Source organism: Vanessa atalanta, chromosome Z (genome assembly GCF_905147765.1).
Source record: "Vanessa atalanta chromosome Z, ilVanAtal1.2, whole genome shotgun sequence".
Classification (NCBI taxonomy): Eukaryota; Metazoa; Arthropoda; class Insecta; order Lepidoptera; family Nymphalidae; genus Vanessa; species Vanessa atalanta.
Window position 1 is genome coordinate 15,729,446 of NC_061902.1, and position 24,892 is coordinate 15,754,337.

The 24,892-nt window shown below is 32.3% G+C and overlaps 1 protein-coding gene across 1 annotated transcript; it reads right to left on the bottom strand.

Annotated features, from left to right (window-relative positions):
• Positions 1-215: 215 nt before the first annotated feature.
• On the bottom strand, positions 216-24,832 carry LOC125075843 (phytanoyl-CoA dioxygenase domain-containing protein 1). Its single transcript, XM_047687650.1, has 6 exons — positions 24,705-24,832; positions 9,385-9,531; positions 7,382-7,498; positions 6,917-7,067; positions 4,573-4,818; positions 216-1,598 (listed from the first exon to the last, which is right to left on the bottom strand). The coding sequence occupies exons 1-6, from the start codon at positions 24,726-24,728 to the stop codon at positions 1,411-1,413; spliced, it is 873 nt and encodes a 290-aa protein (XP_047543606.1). The 5' UTR covers positions 24,729-24,832; the 3' UTR covers positions 216-1,410.
• Positions 24,833-24,892: the final 60 nt, after the last annotated feature.

Below are 24,892 nucleotides of genomic sequence, written 5' to 3' on the forward strand. Positions count from 1 at the left end.
GAGGAATATAATGGGTTTCGTTATAAATTAGTAGAATTGCCCACACCACAAGTATAATACTGGCTAGTATAATTTACGATCTTCTATATAATCTGTCGAACGTAAATGGCAACGGATAATGAAGGCTTAAAGATAAAAATCTCACCATATTTTTCACATTAAATTTATTCGAGAACGGAATTTTTATGGATAGGTTATGTAATAAAAACACATGATAATGTTTAATGTTTACTTAGTACAAAGTATCACATTGAAATTCGCAAACCGCGACATATCACATTATGGAAAACATTTGGTATTTATTACTTTAATAAAAAACATAATATTTTTTTTTTTCGCAAAATATATGATGAAAAAAAAATCATTATATTTGCACCTCAAATTCACAGTTAAACATATAAAACCGATTATTTATTACTTTTATATATAACAAATGTAAAAATAATGATTACAATATTAATATACTTATTTGAGCCAACATTATGAGCTTATATATGATAGAAAAGAAATAATGGAAACGCTATTTATTAGCTATTTATTAATAAAAAAATAATATTTGATATAATCACAAATTTAATTTACACTTAATATTAAAGATATTATGCAAAATCGAATTTGAATCAACTTCATGAATATGAAAGATACTAATGGATTCTAAAATAATGCATTTTGTTAAGGTTACTTCAAATGACGTCCTTCAAATAATGTACATAAAATGACGACGAGTCGTCAAATGTCGTTTTCTGGTCATTTAATATTCCATGAAACAATAAGACATAAAACAATTATCAATTGTGTAAGAAAGTAAAAGAAATCATTTCAATAGCCCATGTGAACACGGTGCGTTAAAAGGATAGCCTTTTAGATTATAGCCCGTATATTACAAAATCTATGGGCTATAATTCCGATTGAAGGGAAATACTGGTTCCACTTATAACGTAATAATTAATCAATTGATGTCAAAGATACATAATTGTAATAGAATTCTATAAGCATAATTTCAAAATGAATATATTTTTTTTATAAAACCATTATTTTTTATATATATATTTATTTTTATAATAATGTACTATGTATTTGAAATATGATTCAAAATTAGAATGTAATAAAATATATCATCTATTACTTAGGGTTGCCATTTAAAAATGATTATTTAAAATTCATTGTGGCAATGTGGTGCATTGCCGAAATGAATGCGGTGGTGACGACGGTACCTCAATAGCATACGGATAAAACTATCAATTCCATCGAAATCATTACAAGCTCATGTAAATAAAGATCCAAATATTAATTAAAATATAAGTGACCAAAATAAATTTTCTATAATATAGATTTTAAAAGTCACACGACGTGTTTGGTCTTAAAATGATAGCAAGTAACACTTACTACTTAATGTATATTGACATGTTATTAAACTATTTGAGGTGTTGTGTAAACGTTTTGAAAGGGAGCGTTCTCTCCCTCCTGGAGCCAGTTGTCTGGTGAATAAGCGTTATCGTGCCTCTCGACGACATGAAACGTGTAAGCGTGGCGGCTTTTGTCCGATTTATTCTGGGCACTTTTATGGACAACGTGACCATGTATTAAAATACAGGTACCTGAAAAATTAAAAACAATTTTCTATTTACACATGTACATACTAATATTCTAGGTTTTTTTTTTGATATTTGATACTTGGTGGTAGGGGCTTATGCGGGATCGTTTTGGTAATTACCAAACGCTCATCAGGTATTTTGTTGCCAAACAGCAATACATAGTTTTATTGTTGTGTTTTGGTTTGAAGGGCGAGTGACTCAGTGTAACTAAAGGCACAAGGTACATAACATTTCAAATCCCACGGCTGGTGCATTTGAGATGTAAGGAATAGTTAATATTCCTCACAGCGCCAATGACAATGAGTGATGGTGATCACTTTTCTTTGGGTGGACCATTTGTTAGTCCAAATACCGATTTAAAAAAAAAAACCTATGGAACAAAATCATTTTATTATTAAAACTTCAAAGGAATGTAGTTAGTATTATTGTTAATCAATAATATGCTCCGCAAAAGTTATAATTACAACTCAGTAATTAAATATTAATCCTTTGCCTTTACGGGGCTCGTAATATATCTTGGTTGAGCTTTGTAAGTGCCCACCTTTCCCTACCACTTATCAACTTTACATCAACTACTGAACATCAATTAAAAAAAAAATTGTGTTCGGAATAATCTGGTATTCTTAGCATAAGGGACATAATCTTAATTCCCACTATGGCGTACTGTACAGTAAAGTTACTACACTATAAGGAGGCCCATGTTTTTGCCCACCCCCCTCTTACTGAATTAGAAAGGAAACTAAGTATATTATGTATTTATTGTATTGCCCCTTACATTTAACTGTAGTCGAACGAATTAATTTCAAGAAAACACTAACCGTTCTATACATTTGATGTGTACTTGAAAAGCGTCATAAGTTGGATTTATAAGAGAAAGACGATAGAAATCTCTTCGTTTCCGGTAGCCTCTGCGGCATGTAGGCTTTCAGTTGCATCTTGCAATTTATCGAATTCATCCGACCGTTACAGTCTGACTATTCCGTATTCACTCGAGTCGCTTAAACATCGCTTTTCTATAGCAACATGAGGACTGTGTTGGCAAATCGTGATGAAGTATGACGTAATATAATATAAGGTACAAATTATTTTTATTAAAAACCATCTCCATTCATTACCTACAGTTTTATTATTTCACCGATTAAATGAATTATTTAATATATTATCGCGATGCCTAGATAAAAATGAGTTATAGTTTTATTTATAGCACGTGTGTGAATTAAATTTTAATAATTCCATGTAGATACTATCGTGTTTAAGCAAGGATTTTTCTTAAAGTGAAACTTAAAAATTTGATAGTAGATGAAGTTAAATAAAAACTTGCAAAAACCTACTGTATGTTATATTTTATATAGATTTATAAAATGCTAGCTCCACCGGCGGCATAGACTTTATAGACCGTGAAAATCGAGGAGTAAATTAAAAATGCCGATGTCTTTTCCCGGTATATAAGCTATCGACATACCAAATTTTATGTAAGTCGGTTCAGCGGTTCCGGTAACTTTCACCTTCATATTATTAATATATAGTCTATTTCAATCATAAGAGAAGATAAGCCAAATAAACAACATTTGACACAATATCATTTAATCTGTGATATTCCATAGTGAATATATGCAAAAAAATAGCGTTTTGAACGTCGACGAAACTGTTATCGGAATTTTGGAAGTATAATTTAAGTGGAAATAAATACTTAAGTGTAATAGTGTTGTATTATAAATAAAGATATAATAAACACAAACTCACTTAACAGTTTACGACAAAGCTGAGTTATTAGAAAATCATATAAAACACATAAATCTGTGGTTTGGTTATCTTTATTTCTACTTCTTGACAATTCCTGGTGCTACTTATTCCATGTGCCTCAGCACAGATGCAAGGAGCATTGTGTTTTCATGACATAATCCATAACGGTTGAAATCCCTTGATATTATAATATATATATATATAACAAACAAAATCAGTTTACAAAGGCTTCGAATAAATCGCATTTATGAAATCCTCTTAGCTTCGTTTGACTTTATATTTTCCATTGTTATTGCCGGGCAATAACAGAATAACCGAAGTATAATAAAAATGGATTTCGTATTTCGTAAAGGATTACATTTTTTTATGCAAAAGTTTTGTTACAAAAACGTATGTTTAAATCATAAATATGTTAAACACGCATATGGTATGTTAATAGAAGTGACATAATAATATACTTAAAAACGGCTTTTGTATCATTCGAGCTAGTTAGCCTAGAAGAGTGTGCTGGCAAAATGCCTCTGATCCTTGTCACGAGAAGTTTTCAAGCGTATTACAAAAATACATGTTACATTAACGATTCACTTATTTTAGTTTGGTTTTTTTTTTGGGTATAATTCGGCGGATGAGTATACACTCATATATTGTATTGGGCCATACGGCCCACCGCCAATGGCGCTGTAAGACATTTTAACCATTCTTTACATCGCCAATGCGCCACCAACCTTGGGAACTAAGTTGTTATGTCCCTTGTGTTCGTAGTTACACTGGCTCACCCACCCTTCAAACCGAAACACAACAATACTGAGTACTGTTGTTTGGCGGTAGAATATCTGATGAGTGGGTGGCACCTACCCAGATGGGCTTGCACAAAGCCACCAAGTAAAAAGTTTTTATAGCAACTCATCTTGGGCTGAATATATATATCTCGGTTAAAATTAATTAAAAGTTAAGTTGGGTTTTAACATAAATATATGATACTTTTGACCATGAAATGAGTTAATTTCATGACCATGACAAGTGCACTATTACCGAAACTTCAGTAAAAAAGGCCACAATCATCGTAATAGTACAAAATATATAATTATATACGATATACGATACAATATCTCAATGTAGATATTTTCTACAAAATGTTTGTTTAAAAAAAATAACCTGTTTCAAGTTATTAATTAATGACAAATTAAGTTGATCGTCTAAGTTAACTAAGACCGGAATAAGTGATTCCAAATACCTTTGCTAACCGGTACCGGTGTGAAACCAGATTGCGGATACACTGGCGCTCCTTTATCGTATATCAAAGCTTGTTTGGACTCCTTGTCGGGGTTGCGTATAAGTCTCCTATGGACACCAGACTTGTGGGAGCCGCGTGCCATCCATAAGCAGCCATTTTGTATTGTTGCATCTTCAAGGGCAATCCAAAAACCGATTGGGGGAACCGGTTCACTGTACAAGTATGTCGCGTCTTGATGTGCTACAACTTTATGAAAATAATAATTTTTCTTTAATAAACATTTTAAATAATCGTCTGTCATACAACACACAGCTTAAACAAGTGGGTCTAACAAGATGCAATTTGCCTAAAGAATGTCTTATGGAACGTTGGTGAAGCAGTAATATTCCAATATTTACGTCCTAAGGGTGTTAATTTGGCGTGAAAGTTTAGTATGAAATTCGTCAAATTTGTTATTAGAATTAAGCAAATCGGTATTAAGGCTTCTGTTAATTAGCTCAATTAAAAACTGGTACAGTGTTTTTGAATGATGAGTAAAAAGGTACCATCCATAAATGGAGGAATATAATCAAATTAATCCGATATTACGTATACGTTTTATATTGCAATGTACTTTAAATTTCAAAAGAAAAATTAAAACAAAATATTATTGAAAAATATTTCCGGATTAATTATTTATTTTTTAAATAAAAAATATTCTCTCTTTATTAATTAAATAAAACTTCAAGTGCTTCCATACAAGTCTTTCAGATACCTCGTTAGTGAGCTATCGACGTCGCTCTGTAACCTAGAGTTATAATTTTGGTTTCCAATTTCCGATATCGTTATAAATTATTTTCGAATCACGTATAAGCTCATTAAAATACTAATAACAAATTAAAATGAGATAGATTAGTGGACGAAACAGGGTCTAAACAAAAGTTTGTGGGTTCGATTTAAAGGCAACGAACGTTGAAATATATTTTTTTTATTGATACACTACCAAGCTGGCTTTGGACAGCTGATTTTGAGCTTAATGCTCATAACATTGTATTTGAATTAACAAAATACATATCTTGTCATACAATCAGTATGATGTATGATATATATTATGGTAATAATAAATTTGACGCGGACGGAGAAGCTGGGAACAGCTTCTATTATATATGTATATTTGTATATAAGTTAAATAGATATATTAGAACATATTTAAAGGGATGATAACGTCCTGTTGTTGATGTTTAACAAATCGAAGAAATAAATCTTTTAGCTCAATATGTATTCATTCAAGAATGAATTCGCGAGGATGACTTCATTCATTCATTTATTCAGGCTTCGCGCTAAATTATCGGCGTGCATTGTAATCTAATGTAAGAATAAAAACATACAAAAAATATTTAAAAAAAAATGTATTTGTTAATGCACGCTGATAAAATTAAACGTGGAGTTGCACAACTTCGTTACAGAACGAATAAACAGTAATTTAATATTTCAAACCGAAACTTTTCATTATTATATCTTTAAAAATATATATATATTTTTTTTTTATGTCATAAGGTGGCAAACGAGCAGGAGGCTCACCTGATGGAAAGTGACTACCACCGCCCATGGACATCTGCAACAACGGGGGGCTTGCAGGTGCGTTGCCGGCCTTTCAGGAAAGAGTACGCTCTTTTCTTGTATACCGTTACTTGTTAAATTTAACAGGCTTCATTATTATATTTGTTATAGATTGTATTGTTTGTATTATACTGTAACCAATGTCTTCAGTATAACTTAGATTAAATTCGAAAGTTCATTGGTATTGTCACTTTTTAAATACGACTAGGGAAATAAGTTTATAACGCCAAATTTCCGACTCCGTAAAGTCAATAAATACTTACTGGGGCAAGGCATTTGAGCCATATAACAAAATACCGCAAATATTTATAATTTTGGAAAAATTAATTTTAAATTTTTGTTAAAAGTCACTGATAAGTGAAACACATTACTCAAATAATATATATTAATTTTCAGGCATTATACGTAGATAAAATAATTGCATTTTATTGACAATTTAATTCAATTGGTGGAAAAGAGAAATTACTGAGTTTCCTACTGGTTCAACTGAGAAAGATTATCTGTATCTGATGAAATCTGAATAGTCTAGTTAAATTACAGTTTGAAACAGAACTGAAGTTAATGGTACATATAAAAGGCGATCTTATTGTTAAGAGAGCGATCACTTCCAGACAACTTACAGATAAAGGTCAGTAACAAGGAAACTTATAGAGCAGGAATATGGTATATAGTTGAAAAAATATATAGTGAATTTTTAGGAACTGGTAATCTGTTAAATCACAATAAAATTAATTCAAGTGTGTACCTTCCCCGCCTAAACCAGGATTTTTATAAATGTACATGCTTTGTACTACAGCGGGTTCCCTGAATCCGAGCTCATGACAAATTGCTTTCACTCTATCGCTGTACGTATAGCATCTGAAGATGGGGTGCAGGAGATGAAGCGCATGTCCTACCTGGAACACATGGACATGTGGAAATTACGGAACTTACTGATTACAAAATATCAAAAAAATAATAAAATTAATCCAAGCGTTCCCGGATATGTTGTATGGGCGGTACCTGGATAGGTAGGAGGCTTGCAAATAGCCTTACCGACAAGTAAATTCACAATTTTGAACTGTATTCATACTCTTTTAAGTTTAAGTCACCTACATTGTGAAAAGTAATTCTATATTTTTTTGCCTGCATTTATTTCCTCGATGTTGCATTTTTTTAATAAAAATATAAATTAATTATTTTATGGATTTATTATTTGTATTGCACTCACCTTATTCAAAGATACGCTGGGATCCACTTGAAGTTTTCCATCTGGTCCGACAGCCTGAGCTTCGAAGAAGAAGCTGATCTTGTCGTTGCTTTCTAAAAAATACTTGTCCTTCAGTTGCTGAAAGAAAAATTAACAGTAAAGATCAATAATTCTCTTCGCCACTGCCGTAAAAACTTCATTGTATAAAATTAAAATGAACTAATTGCCTTGTTTCATTTTTTTTTCATTTGCTAGAATTTATTCAAGATTTTCGAAAAATAATTTACTCTTGTTAATTAGGTGATAATTGATTTATTTAATGTAATTTATTTACTGTAAATCAATCATATCATTAGTACTTGTTATAAATATATTTAATATTTTCATTTATTTTTGTACTACCTTACTAAAGAAATAAAAGCTTTCGAACAAATTAGCATTGAAGTTGGAACGAAACATGACAAAAACTTGCTTGTTGCTGACGGTAGCATTTTTTAAAATGGCGTTTCAAACAAGAATTTCCAAAAAGCCCACTTGAATAGGATAAATTTGATTTTAATTTTGATTATGGTAAGCGAGTACCGGTAAACGGCCTCAGACAAAGCCGAGCCATGGGGAGGTAAATATTATGAAATGTCTTTTAATTACGAAGATATTTTACGACCATGCTGTTAAGTTTTGTCTTGGCGTAATACATATTGCAATGTGCAAATAAAAACATACTTCAACCTGAATATAATATCATTATACACCGTGAATTTGTGGAACATTCAAGAGTAAAATAGTCGGGTTCAGTATGACCTTATTGAATTGAGAGTCATCCGATCAAGTCTGATCCCAGTAGCGTTCTTATTACATCAGGTCTCGTTACATACCTCTTAAAATGAAAAATAATGTCGGAATACGTTTATTTATTTACTAGACTTTTGCTATTTACGTCAACGACTTTATGCTAACGATCAGGTGTGGGCGTTGTAAGAAGGGAGCCAGATGCGCTTATCCCACAACAAATGGGTATATATTAGGTCTAAATTAAAATTAATCTTTTGTTTTTAACAAAGCCTATATAGAAACTTAGTGGATTTTAAATGTTAAGTGCTGTACGAATCTATCGATCGAATCTTTGAAGGCCGATTGTTTCAAGTAGTAAAACCCTAATAAAAATAAATACATAATTCCATTATAACTACATTAAAAAAAAGTTTTTTTTTTTTTTTTATGGCATTTGTTGGCGGACGAGCATATGGGCCACCCGATGGTAAGTGGTCACCACCGCCCATAGACAAAGGCGCTGTAAGAAATATTAACCATTCCTTTCATCACCTATGCGCCACCAACCTTGGGAACTAAGATGTTATGTCCATTGTGCCTGTGATTACACTCTCTACGCTCACTCACCCTTCGACAACACGACAATACAGTTTACTGTTATTTGGCGGTAAAATATCTGATGAGTGGGTGGTACCTACCCAGACGGAAAACTTTTTTGACGGACGGACTTTTTTGATCTATAGGTACATTTAATAAAATAAGAGTGTCTGCTTGTAATAATTAAAATAAACGCTTTTTACTAAATGCATACACGGCACATATACCAAAAAAATATTTTTTACAATTTTTGTCCAGTTTGTTTGTTCCAGCTAAACTGTCCAACGGTTGGATCGATTTTGACGAGAGGTTTACTGGCAGATAGCTGATGTAGTAAAGAGTAACTTAGGCATACTTTTATTTTATAATTATATATAAAATAAATATAAATTCAGGCTGCAATGTCCAAATAACTTAAATTCAATCGCGCACGGAGTCGCTGTCACGGCTCGTAATAAATAATCTTTAAGCTATTTGATAAGCTTGTTATTATATGAAAGCATTTGTGTTATGAGATGTAAATAGTATCAATTAGAATTAATTTTAATAAAGTAAATTTGCAAGGGCTCCTTAGTAGTGCCAACAGGACACGGATTATTTATAGTATAATATATCTTTATTGCCGTACACTATAATAACAAATATTTATTTCATACTTGTTTGTCATTTTCTAAAGTTGAGAAGATAGTCTTGTCGTCGGAGTCAGGTGCTTGCTTAGTCAGCTCCAGCCCAGCAGCCAGCAGTTCATCACATTCCGCCGGTCGGAGAAAATCTTCCAACACGACGTAGCCATCCTCCTCCAACTAAAAAAAAAGAAATATCATAGTCTGTTTATGTATTATATACTTACAAATATAAAATACCTGACTGACTGACTGTCTGAACATTAAGAATAGATTTTTTTAATTGGTTTTGTGGGAGATAAAAGTTACTAAAGAGGTTTAATAGAGGGATGAAAGTTTGTAAGAGTGTTCGTTATTTTTGAAGCTAGAATAATATAATATGTTTAGGTTTTCGTATACAAGTAAAGACAGTTTCAAAAGCGTTTTCGAGATCCGTTCTCTAAAGTTTGTATGGATGTTAGTCATATTTTAGTAAAAGAAAGATTTATTATTCGTATTTAAATTACTGTTAATAAATAACATTATCACCTAATAATAATAAAGAGGCTTTATTACGACATAAAGTATGAATGAAGGACTGAATAGTTTTGATTTAAAGTCATTTTTATTTTTAGAAATTTATCTCCTAAATAGAGCTTGTAAATTAGCGGATTTATTGACATTCTCGCAGCGAGACCAAGGCTTTTTTATGATATTGGTTGCAAACGGGCAGGAGGCTCACCTGATGGAAAGTGAATACCACCGCCCATGGACAACTGCAACACAAGAGGGCGAGTACATGCGTTGCCAGCCTTTGAGAAAGGTGTAAGTTATTTTAAAAAAAAAAAAACTCTGGTGAATGGTGGTTCCACAGAGTGATTGTGCGAGGCAGAAAATGCCTTAGAAATAGCGCTGTTGTGGATTCTACATCATACGGACATCTAAGTGGTTCGGGTGGAACTTGTAATTTCACGAGATATGCGAAGCAGCCGGGATTAATCCAAACAATTTCTCGGAACATTCCCCGTGAAAAATACGTTAGAAAATGCAGAGTGATCCAATATCTCTACGTAAAGCCAAAGGATCAAGCAGTTCGGAATGGCCTTGATCGTCTATAGCTCGAGCCGCTCTGCGCTGGGTACGGTCAAACGGTATGGTAGTGTCCGTTTTATTTTTTATTCGATCACGCGGAATAATAAAGAGGGATCAACACGTAAAAAGGGAGCACCCCGGGGCAAGCTTTTAAAAAACTCTATCAAGTGAGGAAAGTCGTAGGGTTACTGATATAAGGTCGATGGGTAACCTAATTGGGCACACGGCAGTTATAAACAATTTATTCCAAGAAACAATATTATAATATCTATATGATTATTAAAAATTGATATTTACACCCGTAAATAAACCTGTATTATAAAAAAGGTTTATCTTAAAGTTAATCCGTTTCCAATGTGAAGCAAATCTCTTAATGGAGAGTCAAATAACTTCTCTTTTAAAATATATAAAAGTTAACTTGAAATTCTGGTTTTATGGAGCGCGGGTCGGTGGTACTCTATTTAAACATTTGGTAGATTTTCTGGCACAGTTTCTTTGTATCAGATCCTCACGATGATTTTCCTTAACCGATCAAATTTTGACACGTCCAACTATGAGTTCTAATTACTGGGCCAACTGGATCAAAAATACAATTAATTTAATTTAAAGTAATAACTACAGATAATATGTATATAATCATAAATTTAATTCATAAGTGTATAATATTAACATCTCTTCCATACATTTGAACTACAAATTCCTTACGTGTATTTAATATAATAATTCGTACAAGCAGACAACTTAAAAATAAAGACTCAAAGTCCATAAATGTCGCTCGATATTGTTGCTATTTCTAAATTCATATCGTGAACATACTTGTAAAGTGTACATTGCTATGAAGGTGAATAGCACCGGTGGCTAAAACTATTCTAATATGGAACAATAGCTAATGCAGCTTGTGTAAAATATTAATTTAAATTAAAACGCGATGGTATTTCTATAGATTTTATCAAAAAACTATGCAAAGATCGAATGAATCCGATGATTGACACATATTAAGAAATACACTCAACACAATATTCGTTCGCGACGGCCCCCGCGTGCGTAAGGGGGTTGGGGGTATATTTTAAATGATATCGTATGGTAAGTGGTCACCACTGCCCATGGACATATAAAGCGCAAAAATTATTATTTTTATTCTTTTAAGAATATATCTTTCATTTAATATTTTAAAAAGATCGACTGAGTAGTTAATACGCAAAAGCGTAAAAAGCAGACAATTTCACAAACTCATTTATATTTACGATGATGCAGTTAGTATATATATCATTGAATTTATATTTAAAATGTGTTCATTTATGAAGGCGTTTTTTTTTGTGATAAACAATAATAAAATCAAAGTTCAGACAAACTTTTGTTTTTGTTGAAATTGAATAACAAAGTCTTTGGATTTTTATGTTGTTACCTAACAAATAATCCTCAGGTACATATTTTATGTACCTTACATTTTCGTCTTTATCGTATTTAAAAACAATGAGAAATATTAGACCAAAGTTACCATAGGTTTCTTTTTTGTTATGTAAGCCCTATTTATAATGAAATTGTAACATATAACAATAAGTAACTTATACGAATAATCTTTACTTGGGTTTTTGTAAACTCATCTCTCTCTCTCTGCCGGTATATATATATATATATATATATATAATTAAGTAAGTAAAACAGCGTGTAAATATATTACTGCTGTGTTAAGACCTCGTCTTCATTAATATATATATATATAAAAATATACTAAAACGTCATTTTTCAAAAATCATCAAAACTTTATGAAAATCAAATTGTGCAAGATCTTATCAAAAAAAAAATTGTTATCCGTCAACTTGTAGCGACGACAATTTTTAATGAATTACAATATTTAGTATATTGAAGCTTGTTATCTACTGTCAAAATACCCGAAAAAATGTTTGAGCACACTGAGTTCAACCTTTCTATATATAGTTTTTTGTAAGGAGGCAATATTTGCAAGTCGGAAGTATTGAAATCACACTACGTAAATAGAACGTTTACATTGTGTTCATATTTAAAATTTTCATTATTGCGCCATTTGTACAAAAGGCAAATAAACCGATTGTCAGATATGCTTCAAACATTTCAAACTCCTACCTTATATATAAAGCTGAAAATTAAAACGTGTGCAAATCAAATCCGACCTTAAATCTTTCCTCTACTGGTGACCGACGAAGGAATAGAATAATTAACGAGCTGAATCTGCTAGTTTGCTTGGACCTTAGCCGTAGTAAAGAATACGGTGAACTACTTTTAAAATGAGATGCAGAACATCCATTATATGATCAAATCATATGTGAAGTTTCAACATATCCATCGAGTAAGAGTATATTATATAATTTGAAACTCTTGCTTCCGTTATTAGTTGTCCCTTTTAAAAACATATTGTTTCTAAATTCGAAATTGGAAAGCATTCATAATTAGAATATTTTTCATCAACTTTAGAAAAAAAAACTTTTTACAGCCATCTCATTTTGTGTCCGCCCCCACGTGTTTGTTATTTAAGCTTAAACATTCGATATTTTTAGAAGCTTACTCCAATATTGAGCGATGCGGTGGTCACTCCGAGTAGGGGCGTATAAAAAAAAATTATGACTATAATATTCTGAAATTAAATCTTCATCACTTGATCTACATCTTATATTCTGCCGTCAAACAGTGACTAAGTATTTCTGTGTTTCGGTTTTAAGGGTGGTGGTTTATATGGCAATATGACATCTTCCCGACCTATTTCAGCAACGGCGGCCAATCTCAAGAGAGATCAGCCAACTAGGCAGAACATATTATAGTGCCCAAGTGTCTGCGCAAAAATCAGGTGCACTGTCTATTCCATCACTCCCATAATCCGATGGGACGGCAAATTCGACACGATCAGAAAGAGTTCAGGGGAGGACCATCGACTTGACGTGCTTTACGAGGGAGTACACTTTCGATACATACTTCCAACTTTGAGATTCCGGGAGGTAACTGAGAGCTGGCTTTCGAAGATCTACGGCCTTATATCCACTAGACCAACGAGGCAGTCGGCACTTTGACAATGTAAGGAATGGTTATAATGTGGTGACCACATAGAATCACGTCTAGGCCAACATCCGCCAACAAATATTATAAAAATATTGGGTTTTCATGTATTGTTATTACTAATAATTATATGACAAAGCAATTTCGTCAATAGTAATATAATGCATAAAGATATGTTAGAGTCCAGTGTCGACATCGAAATTTCTCGAGAAAAAGATTGAAAATACGAACACATAACACTCTAAAAACAACGAATCAAAGAATAATCTTTAGTGATGATTCTATATACATATATATAGATCCGCTTATGAATGGACTGGACTGAAAAGCATCCAGGACGGCCTATGAATCTAAAAACCCACGAAGATAAACCCCTTCAAGGACACATTCCGATTCAATGAACATTTCGTCTGGAATCTACGACTTCTAATGGTGAGTCACATTTAAATTGAATATTAATACTAGATTCAAAATATATATCCTTAACTGAAATTGTGTTGCTGAAAAGACACGGATAACATGTCTGTGGAGACGTAAATATAACAAATATGTATATAATTAATTGGATTTCGATCATGACCATTATTAGTAAAAATCGAAACTATTTTGATAAATATTTGTAACTATAAAAATACAATTTCGAAAATGAAACATCCGGATCGAACAATCGATTCCAGACCAGCTTAGACTTATCTAGGCTGGTATTTCTTAAATATGTTACATTTTTTTTTTGTTTAAAATCTGTATGATTTTTATACATAGTATAAACTAACTAATTAACAACTGTTAGTTCTGATATCGAATTATTATATTCGATAAATATTTTCCTTTTTTTATACCCATGTCTTTTATAGTCCCGAACTTATCTTCGATAAGCGTATTGAGCCCATATTATACGAGTAATTTAATACGAAATTTAACAATAATCATTTATTATAATTTTCAAAAACATATACCATATATAAAATTAACATATCACGAGCTCGATAAACTACGTTGAGAGTTATAACAAAGTTACTAGAACCATTAGCCTTATGTATGTACGACGTCAAAGCCTGCAACATCCGAGTAAAGGATTAACTCTAAATAAATTCGCCATATCCATTAGTTCCGAAGCTGACGAGTCGAAACAATATCAAAGAATGATTCGAAAATAGTAACATGAAATTGTATTAATTTAATCTAACCTTCCACTAAAAGCGTGGCTTGAGGAAGCTCTAATAATATAATGTTTAAATAGTAAGGAAATTTACTATTTAATGAAATTTAAGTCAAGAGTTTTGTTATAGAGGCGAGAGAGGTCATACGGAATTTGGTTAGCGAGCGCCTCTATTGTGTTTGCCAAGTCACTTTTGACGTTCATTTACGTACATACCTTAAGTTTTATAAATAAATCCTTATTAATATAAGCTTAGAACAATTGTATATAAAGTAAGAAAAAGAAATATAAAATTAATTTCTCCTGTAGACATTTACAAGCACCTGTTAGAGTTATAAAAAAAAGGTTTAAACGTAAACTATATTTATAGACTGGAATTTAATTATTTACTTTAAACTATCGCGGACTGATTACGTATGTTAATTTTAAATTCACACAACTTCATTAACACGTGCAACTTTGCACTTTATATATTATATTATGTTAATCATACATACAACACAATGCTTATTTCCGAATATATATAGATCCCTAATTAGCTAACTAAGCTGCTTCTCTAGGCGTAAAAGGATTAACATAATGCTATACATATATTACGAATGAACATAGGTGTTTTAGTGTATGTTCTATATAAATTACATCAATTGAAATAAACATGAATTGACAGCGATGTGGGAAAAACTAAAGTATCAAAGAATTATATTATCAATTAGCGGCTATACAAAGGCACGAATAAATTTTCATGAAATGATATCTGTCCGTTTATTGTAATAATAAATTTTATGAGTAATATTACGTACGTACGTTTACCATACAGTTATATTATATACGTTTTGGTGAATAATTATTGCAAACGTAACCTATTGCGTAGTTCATCATTCATCTACGATTAAATCATGATGTATATATACGTTTATGTCATTCTGTTATAAAATTAATATATATCTAACATAATGTGTGCGTGAGAAAAAATAAACAAAAGATAATAAGCACTCAAATATTAATTTTATTTATATTCCCATAAATAAATTTATAGTATGTACCGACCAAGCACTAAATAGTTTCTCAATAAAATAATTTACAAACTAACGAGTATATTTCATAAAACAAAACTTTCATGCAACAAGAACTAATTTAAAATTAGTCGTATGTTATTTATTGGGCCAAAACATCATGAGTGTGTCAAAATTGATTTGTAATTTACAGTTATCCGTATATAATTTTGGTATATTAAAAATGGGGGAGTGCTTTTGCGTTCTTCAAAAGAGTCAGCGTCTTTTAAAGAAAAGTCATCCACACCTGTTCTGATCCTTATTCTACATTAACGGGCTGAAGTTTATCATTGCATTTGAAAGGGACATTTACTGCTGCGAGTTATCGTCAAACATACACACAAATATAAACTAAACCAAATTCTTGTACTAAAATGAATGCAAATAGCACACGAAGCTATATCGTCATCAGCACCAGAATTTGTTAATAATTTTCAGCATAATCGGTTGCGTGAAAATGCTTTAACAATAAAGTTGCATAACAAGAGAAGTTAAGTAATAGTTTTCGTTTTTAAAGTCACATAAAAAATCTCCCTACAGCAAAGTGCAGACATATTACTTACAAATGAGCATACGTTTATTTTGTAACGCCTAACTGAACTGAACTACTAAGCGAATATACATAAAACGTATACCAGAAGTAGCAGCTCATGTCGGAAAAGGTTTTACTATATCATATTACGATAGAAGTTGTTATGCTTTGCAATCTACCGTTGTTTCAATTAATGACAAGAGTAAATTTCGTGTTCTTTTATGGCCAAGACAGAGAGAGACAGTGAGAGATGCAAGTTCATAATAGTATATGTTATATTTTAATTGGCCAATTAAATTTAATTAGTCCAAGGCACCCCTAAATTTGGTTCATTACAACAAAAATGTGTCCAAATTTAATTTATATATTAGTAATGTAAAGCTTCGATTTTCAAATAAATGTATCATCGACCTAAGTTTTAGGTTTGTGTGTATACTTAGAAGAGCATTAAATTAATTCCCCGATTAAGCAAACGGATTATTGAAATGCATAATTTTAATAGAATGTTTCGCACACCTGACGAATCGAGCGCACTGCATAGTTCTCATACGTAGCCCTCAACAATTGTATATTGCGTATTGATTTATCCTCACCGCTATCGAGCAAAATAGCCTGCGTAGGGTGGCCAGGAGGTCTATCTACTAACATATAACGGTATTCATACGCTCCCGATTCTAGTCCGATTCAACTTCGACCGAACCGCAGCAGGGTCATTGTGTCAGTACAGTAGGGAAACAGCTGAATGATAACTTTTCGATTCGATTGCGATATAGTGACAATTTGTAAGTAGAATTGAGGCCCTGGTGACCTTTAGCAGAACGGGTATGGTAGCGGCTTTTTACAAGTGGCCGGCCAAATATTTACGAGTGTAACCTGTTGAGATTTGGTTATGCTTCTTGTCAATATATTCTTTACAATGTAACGCAGTCGCACGCAGCTCTTGCAGACCGAAGTAATCATTAATATCTGAAATAATATATCCAGCTAAGATATTGTATGTTCGGCTTATTTGCAGATCGATTTTCAAAATGTAATGGTCCGTTTTATGGAAGACTTGCGCTATTCGCTCTATGAAGTTTATTATTTCAGGAGTTGTCGCTTACGTCAGGTAATCATTGAATGGGTGCAATAATTTTTATTAATCATTGAGCTAGTACAGTACGAATTCGGTTTGCGCTGCGGAATGCAAAGTCAACAAACGATGACACTACCTCAATATTTTAAGCATTGATCTATATCGTTGCCAAATAAAGATCGTTTCCCAAAAATTGGCTAATTTAAATTAAATTAAATTCAGGGTATTTTACCCTGACGAGTTATAATTTTTTATTTTATTATCGCTTTGTCTCCAGTGGAGAACTGTCAACTTAGGTATCCATTAGTGTTTTCCATTATCTTTAATAAAGCTATTAAAAACGTCCATATTGCTGTCAAGGATTAATTTTTATACATGGAAAAATTGCTCTCTGCTCCTATGTAGGAACCTAATCAATTAAGATTAATTTTATATAATAAGAGCGAAAGAGAAAATATTACTTGTAACATTCTGAAGTCACATGAACAGTTTTTTCACTAAGTAACTACTTTCATTATGTATATGGCGAAATACCACTGATGCATACGAGATCAAAGAAAATGTGGGTCCGATTGACTTGTGTAGTTTTTTTTAATGTTTCTATCTCATAGGACACGTTGTCCGTCTCTGATGTATCTTTAATTTGGATATTTATTTTAGCGTGGCTGCATGAACTTTAACATGCAAGTTTTATAACCATAATTTAAATTTTATGACTTGAATTTTAGACGCTACTACGCTACTCACTATAAACTACCGTGTAATTTAATATTTTGGATTAATAACGAACAAATATTTAATACAATTATAACACCTAAACTGGTCACAGGGGCTGGTTCATTTTTTGCCCAGAGAATCGGAATTATGATTCAACGTGGAAACGCTGCAAGCATTCTTTCCGCCATTCCACGCGGTCATGATTTGTAAAGTAACCATTTTGACGTTAATAATTCTTATATAAACAAATAAATAAATTCAATCACTACAAATTAAGTCAGATACAAATTTATATAATATGAAGTGGTTTCCTTGAATATCACTGATTGCTAGTTAGGAAGCCAATTCAGTCTGAGATTGCATTTAATTTGTCGTTTGAAGAATATATTAATTTATTAAGTAGGGAATGAATACGTTTCAACTCTGAATAGTATTTTCATCAAGAGAAACATAATCCCCCTGACTTGCAGTGATTTGATATTGAATATTACAGAAATTGTATATAATGCAGCCGAGTATTATGGAACATCCACGAATAAATCATAATTATATCCTTTGACTGCTGTTCCAATATTTCATCTCATTAATTTTCCTTGGCTTCCACGTGTCTTTCACTTTAAATTCTATACGCCTTCATATAAATTTATAATTTAATTATTGAATTTCTCTTGAACTACTTTACTAACTTTTATTAAAAAATCCGCACAGCCAAATAACTGGGAAATAGTTCTATTTTCAAACATTTGCCAGAGCGGAGTCTCTTGGGTTTTTGCCGGTAATGCTACCGTTCTATCTATTTGTTATTATCGGTAAATTCTACATTAGAAAGCAGCCGGTGGTGACTTTATATTAAACCCAATCCCGTGAAATGTTTAAAAGTGTGTGTAAGGACTTGATATGATATTTTCATTGTTTTCGATAACTATTTTCAAGTACTTTTCGTTCTCCTATTTTCGAGTACTTTCTGGAAACATAAAAACATCATACAGTATCTAGAATTATATGGGACTTACTCACACTACAGTTTTATACTAATATAAGTAGGTCACACAATGAAGATTTTATATAACGATATAAATTTATCTTAAAATAATATATTGTAGTTGCAAACACCTCTTCAAGAACTGACTGTACAGGGAAATGTTGAACACATCAATTCAATACTTAGAATTGCTGTTGGAAGCTAGAATATGTCATAAGCGAGTACCTAAACATGTAGGTAATTGTCAACCAATTTTTTACAGTTAAAAATATTTCTGTAGATATTTTAAAATGTTTTGAGAAAAATAAAAATATCGCAACGCAAACAAAAACCTAACGAACCCGGAACGGTGAACACAGCGATCGATCCGCCTGTAGGTGTCAATACCACGTGTCTCGTTGTTTTTCGCCAACGTTAATTGAAACATATTGTCTAAACGACTGAATCGAATAGCAGTGTACACGTTTATTTTTTATTCACATTTTTTTTTGAATCTTACATAAGTGATTACTTTATATTTACTACTTATGTCCACACTGAAACCATGAACTCGCATATTGTGAAAGTTACGTATCAACCGGATTAGTAATTTTTTTTGTATTATTTTGGGAAGGTTGACTTTTAATGGTCTTTAAGTGGTCAGGTTTGTTGAGTTATTAAGTTTGACAGCCCAATATGGCCGACCGTTTAAATCAATCGTATAATTGCTCGAGAAGCTTGTCCTTGATACTGATCAATTTTGGTGGTTACTATATAACGCTATATCTCATCGACAGCGCTAGAAGCGGTTTATATTTGTATGGAGGGATAACGAATGACATGCAATTGGTAATTTCATCAGAGCAGACGTTTCATCAAAACGCGACGCAGGGAATTGCATTGAAGTAACTCTCAACTAAGATTAATTTTCAAGCGAAGAGGAGATCAGAAGCCGCGTGATTGTATCGTCATTTTAATATAACGTCTGATGCGATTCGAGCAAATGAAGTCTCGGATCCTTGAAATGTCTTTATAAATGATTATATTGGTTTCGCTTTAATAGAGATTTTCAAGGAAATATCACGTCTGATATTGAGTTTACTATTACGAAGGTTTCCTATGAATTGCATCTAGCAATCTCATACGTATTTGATACTAGACATCCATTGTATTTGCTGAAGCGCCTTCGTAATCATATATGTGATTACGAAGGCGTTGTAGCAAAATGTAATTTGCATCTCAGGTAGTTAATTTGTTTCGTTCTATTGAAAACACGATCCTTAGGATAAGGTCAGGTTCCTTAACAGACAAATTGTACTGTGGAAATATATTTTTATTGTGTCATGATTTTCGTGTTCCGTGCCTTACTGACCGTATTACTCTATATAAATCGTATTAAAATAGTATTTATATAGAGTTATATAACTATCATATGAATACTATTTTTAATAATGTGAATTTCGTATTTTTTCAGTCGTGTCTTATGTTTAAAAAATTTAGTCACATGATTATTTCACGATTTAAGTAGTAGACATTGTTCGAGCCGAGATGGCGCAGTGGTTAGAACGCGTGCATCTTAGCCGATGATTTCGGGTTCAAAACTAGGCAAACACCACTGCATTTTCATGTGCTTAATTTGTGTTTATAATTCAGCTCGTGCTCAGCGGTGAAGGAACACATCTTGAGGAAACCTGCATGTGTCTAATTTCAACGAAATTCTACCACATGTGTATTGCACCTTGCGCTTGCCTTGTACCATATTGTGTATTCCAATCCAATGCGGGTGCATTGGATTCGAATATGCTTCAAAACCTTCTCCTCAAAGGGAGAGGAGGCCTTAGCCCAACTGTGGGAAATTTACAGGCAGTTAATGTACAAAACTAATGAAATTGTTCGATATTTTCGAGAAAACGTCGGTAAAGTCAATGCTTTGATGCAATTAACTCCAGGTAAGAGCAACGACAATAAAATATAAAATAATATTTATTTAAAAAACTTCATGAACCAACAGAATTGTTTAGTTCGAACAAAGGCGGACTTAATGCCTGGAGGCACTCTCTGCCGGTCAACCTTTATTCAAAACAAAAATAAACGAATGCGCTACTACAATTAAAAAACAATACACAAATAAATCATACAAACGATATAAAAAACATCTAGTGAGCGCTAGTAAGAGAGGACAAAATTTATTATTAAATAAGAAATTTCTACAAAAGCGTAAAATAAAAGAACTAAAATATAAATAATTTTCTTTCAGATGATGTTAAAAAGTGAGCTTAAAAGAAAGCCTTCCTGATACCCACAAGGAGCGTGTAAAGTCTAACACAAATAAAGTTATTTATATATAATTATATATGCCGATTGTTATATATATATATATATTGCACCTTTAGAATTCGCAAATTACGGATCATATAATACGATTAGAATAGAGCTCAAAAAGGCACAGGGCATTTACATGTGCAGATTGGCGTAACGTGTTGATATAATCACTATCGGTTTAAAAGAAAATAAATAAATGTCAAAAAAATACGTAAACTTGCCTCTGAAAATATTCTTTCGTAGGTCAATCATAAAAATACAACCGAATTTTAAGTATAAATCGAAAAAAAATTTTTTTGTTCCCAAATCTTTTAACTTATAAGTGTATATTCTCGTACAATGGTTATGGTAAACCATGAATTTAGAAAACAATTTCTAAGCTATAGTAAGCTAGTGTTAACTCAAAAAAATACGTTCATCAGATTGATCTTTAAGCATTTTGCTACAAAATGACATTTGATATTATATACTGCTCAAACCATTTTCTTAGACAATTTTAATGATGGTTCAAGATGTGAGATGACGTGTCCAGAACTTTTGGGTCGTATATTGACTAATAATGTTAGTTACTTCATGACAGACACGTGCTTTAGACACTCAAGACTAAAAAATTACTATAGATAAATTTGATTCATTAAAGTTAAGCAAGTAACAGAATATTCTCTGGGTATTCACGTTCACGTTGTTTGCTTAAAACCGCGCGTTAATTGAAAACAATTGGAATAGTCTTAACTGAATTTCAAGTAACATTAAGCAATAAAATTATCAACAAAAGCTTACCATATTTGTATATATTTTGACTTAGTTGTTGAAATGTTAATCAACTACAATTGAATCGTAAGTTCTCGCCTATAAATTACCGCTCGCTAAACAACCGGCGGGTTTTTAATTAAAAGTCCATTGGGCGGCAGTTTTCGGCGAACAGAGTTTAAGTCGTTGCAATGTGCAAACATGTATATATATTTCTTCATTCAATTTAACAACGCAGTAAACTATCGATTGATCAATTTAGTCAACAAGTTAGAGTGATCACGTTAGACAAGGCTCATAACATAAGCAGCCTGTAAATTTCCCACTCCTGGGCTAAGGCCTCCTCTCCCTCTAAGGAGAACATTTGGAGCATATTCCGCCACGCTGCTCCGATGCTGGTTGTGGAATACACATGTGGCAGGGTTTCCTCACGATGTTTTCCTTCACCGTTGAGCACGAGATGAATTATAAACACAAATTAAGCACATGAAAAATTCAGTAGTGCTTGGCAGGGCTCAAGGTTTCAAAATTTTATGTTTAATAAATGTTGATTTTTAACATGAGTTTAAATAGATAAATTGCTTAATTATGATATGTACATAGTTAAGACGAGGCGAAATAACTATTAATAATTGATTTATGATGTAACTAAACTAATAAAAGATGTCCTTTGTATTAAAATAACATATATAGTTTATATTTGCATGAACACGACATCGACAAGAACTTGTATGAATATAAAAAAGGCCGATCTATTAATGTCGCAATCACCATTGTCCTCGACTACATAATTGAGGTAATACTACCGTTGTTTATTTATAACAAAGAAAAACTTACGAGTTATTTTATTAGTAGTAACTCGAAAATTCGACGTAGAAATCTATCGTCAGAAACTGGAATTCGAGATTCATACATTAATTATAATATTTAAACTACCTAATCAATCGGGTTGCCATAATAGTCCAGTCAATAAAGCCTAAAATCCCTAACAAATTCGTAACACGGCGAAATTTTGTAGGTTTATTTAGTAAGGTAAAATAACTTACCGTGTGATTTTGCAGCGTCGTGGGTTGAAGGGAAAGGGTTGAAAAGGGGTGAAAAGCGTTTTTTGTTAAAACCACTGTTAAAAAAATTAGTAACACGCTGCAAATTTGCAATTATCATTTTTATAAGTCATTTTACAAAATTTTACGATCGGATCGAACGCACTGTGACAAATTTATTTCTCATATAATAGTTTCTCTGTCCGTAATCGGAAATCTGGGCGAGTTTAAATACCGCAGATTAGTCTTTAGACACTTTAAACAATAACATTATTGTTTACACGTACGTCCGTATATACGTTTAATACTTTTCTTCCTAAGGTTGGAAATGAATGCGTTTAGCTTCATCAGACATTTGAACAATAAAAATACAAACATAATTTATGTTTTGATAATAAAATAGAAAAGAACATAGGAGACGACTATGTTTTATTCGATAGATGGAATAAAATTAGAAACTCATTAAATTAAGGCAAGGTAAGAGCCGAGATGGCCCAGTGGTTAGAACGCGTGCATCTTAATCAATGATTTCGGGTTCAAAATGAGGCAGACGCCACTGAATTTTCATGTGCTTAATTTGTGTTTATAATTCATCTCGTGCTCGGCGGTGAAGGAAAACATCGCGAGGAAACCTGCATGTGTCTAATTTCAAAGAAATTCTGCCACATGTGTATTACACCAAATCAGTATTGGAGTAGCGTGGTGGAATACGCTCCAAGCCTTCTCAAAGGGAGAGGAGGCTTTAGCCCAACAGTGGGAAATTCACAGGCTGCTAATGTATGTATGTAATGTAATAAGGTAAGTTGTGACTTATTTTGATGATAATGAATTTTTATTTTAAGCAATCATTGTTCGATCGTGAACTTTAAACACATCTGTTTTATTGTTCAAAAAAGACACGGCGTATTTCGGGTCACTCACCTCCATACTCAAAATATATTTCGTTAGTCGCGTAACAACTTAAAAAGAGGACTATAGTTTTTTCCTCTCTGGACAGGATTAAATTGTATGTTGTTTCTGAGGTACACATTATATAAATTTAGCGATAAAAACATGTGGTATACTTATATACTATGTAACCGCGCATCTATCTCATGTAGCAATGGGTACTTGAAACCATAAAGAGTTCGTAAAAAGTAAAAGGTATTTTTTTTTGTATATATTTTTCGATAATAAATTAAAACTCAGATTGAATAGTGGACACAAGCTTGAATTAAGATATAAACGAAACCAGTAACAATTAAAAAATCATAGTTACATCATTTGTTTAGGTACTTAATAATTTAACTATCGAGTTCACTTCAGCGATAAAGTTGATAACATTTTGTGACATGTATTATCTAAATAGTTATTTTTATTAACAATTATAATTCCATTTGGTATTATATGATGAAATCAAACACACAAATAAAGGGTATATTTATACGCACTCACTCATAAATATTAAATATTTAAGTGTTAGTAGATCAAAGATTAAATGGTACAGATGTTAGAACATATGAATACAAAAAAGTATAAATTATTTTCAATACACGGCTATGCGCAGACACATCCCAAATAGATAAACCAGCAAGGCTAAGTTCAAGGAACGCTTGCCAAAACATTCGCTAAGCGCTAATAAAGACTATGAACTAAAATATTCACCTGGTTCCGTAGAGTGTGACGCATTTCTATATATGTTTCTGAAAAATCCAAGCAACCGTCGCAAACAGAAATCGGCACACAACTGATCGGAGTCAAAATATTCTGGACCGTGTACTCGCTTCGCGTTTTTAAAATATGATGTATAAATAAAGTGTTAGTCATACATCGCTGGCTAAATACCGGGACGA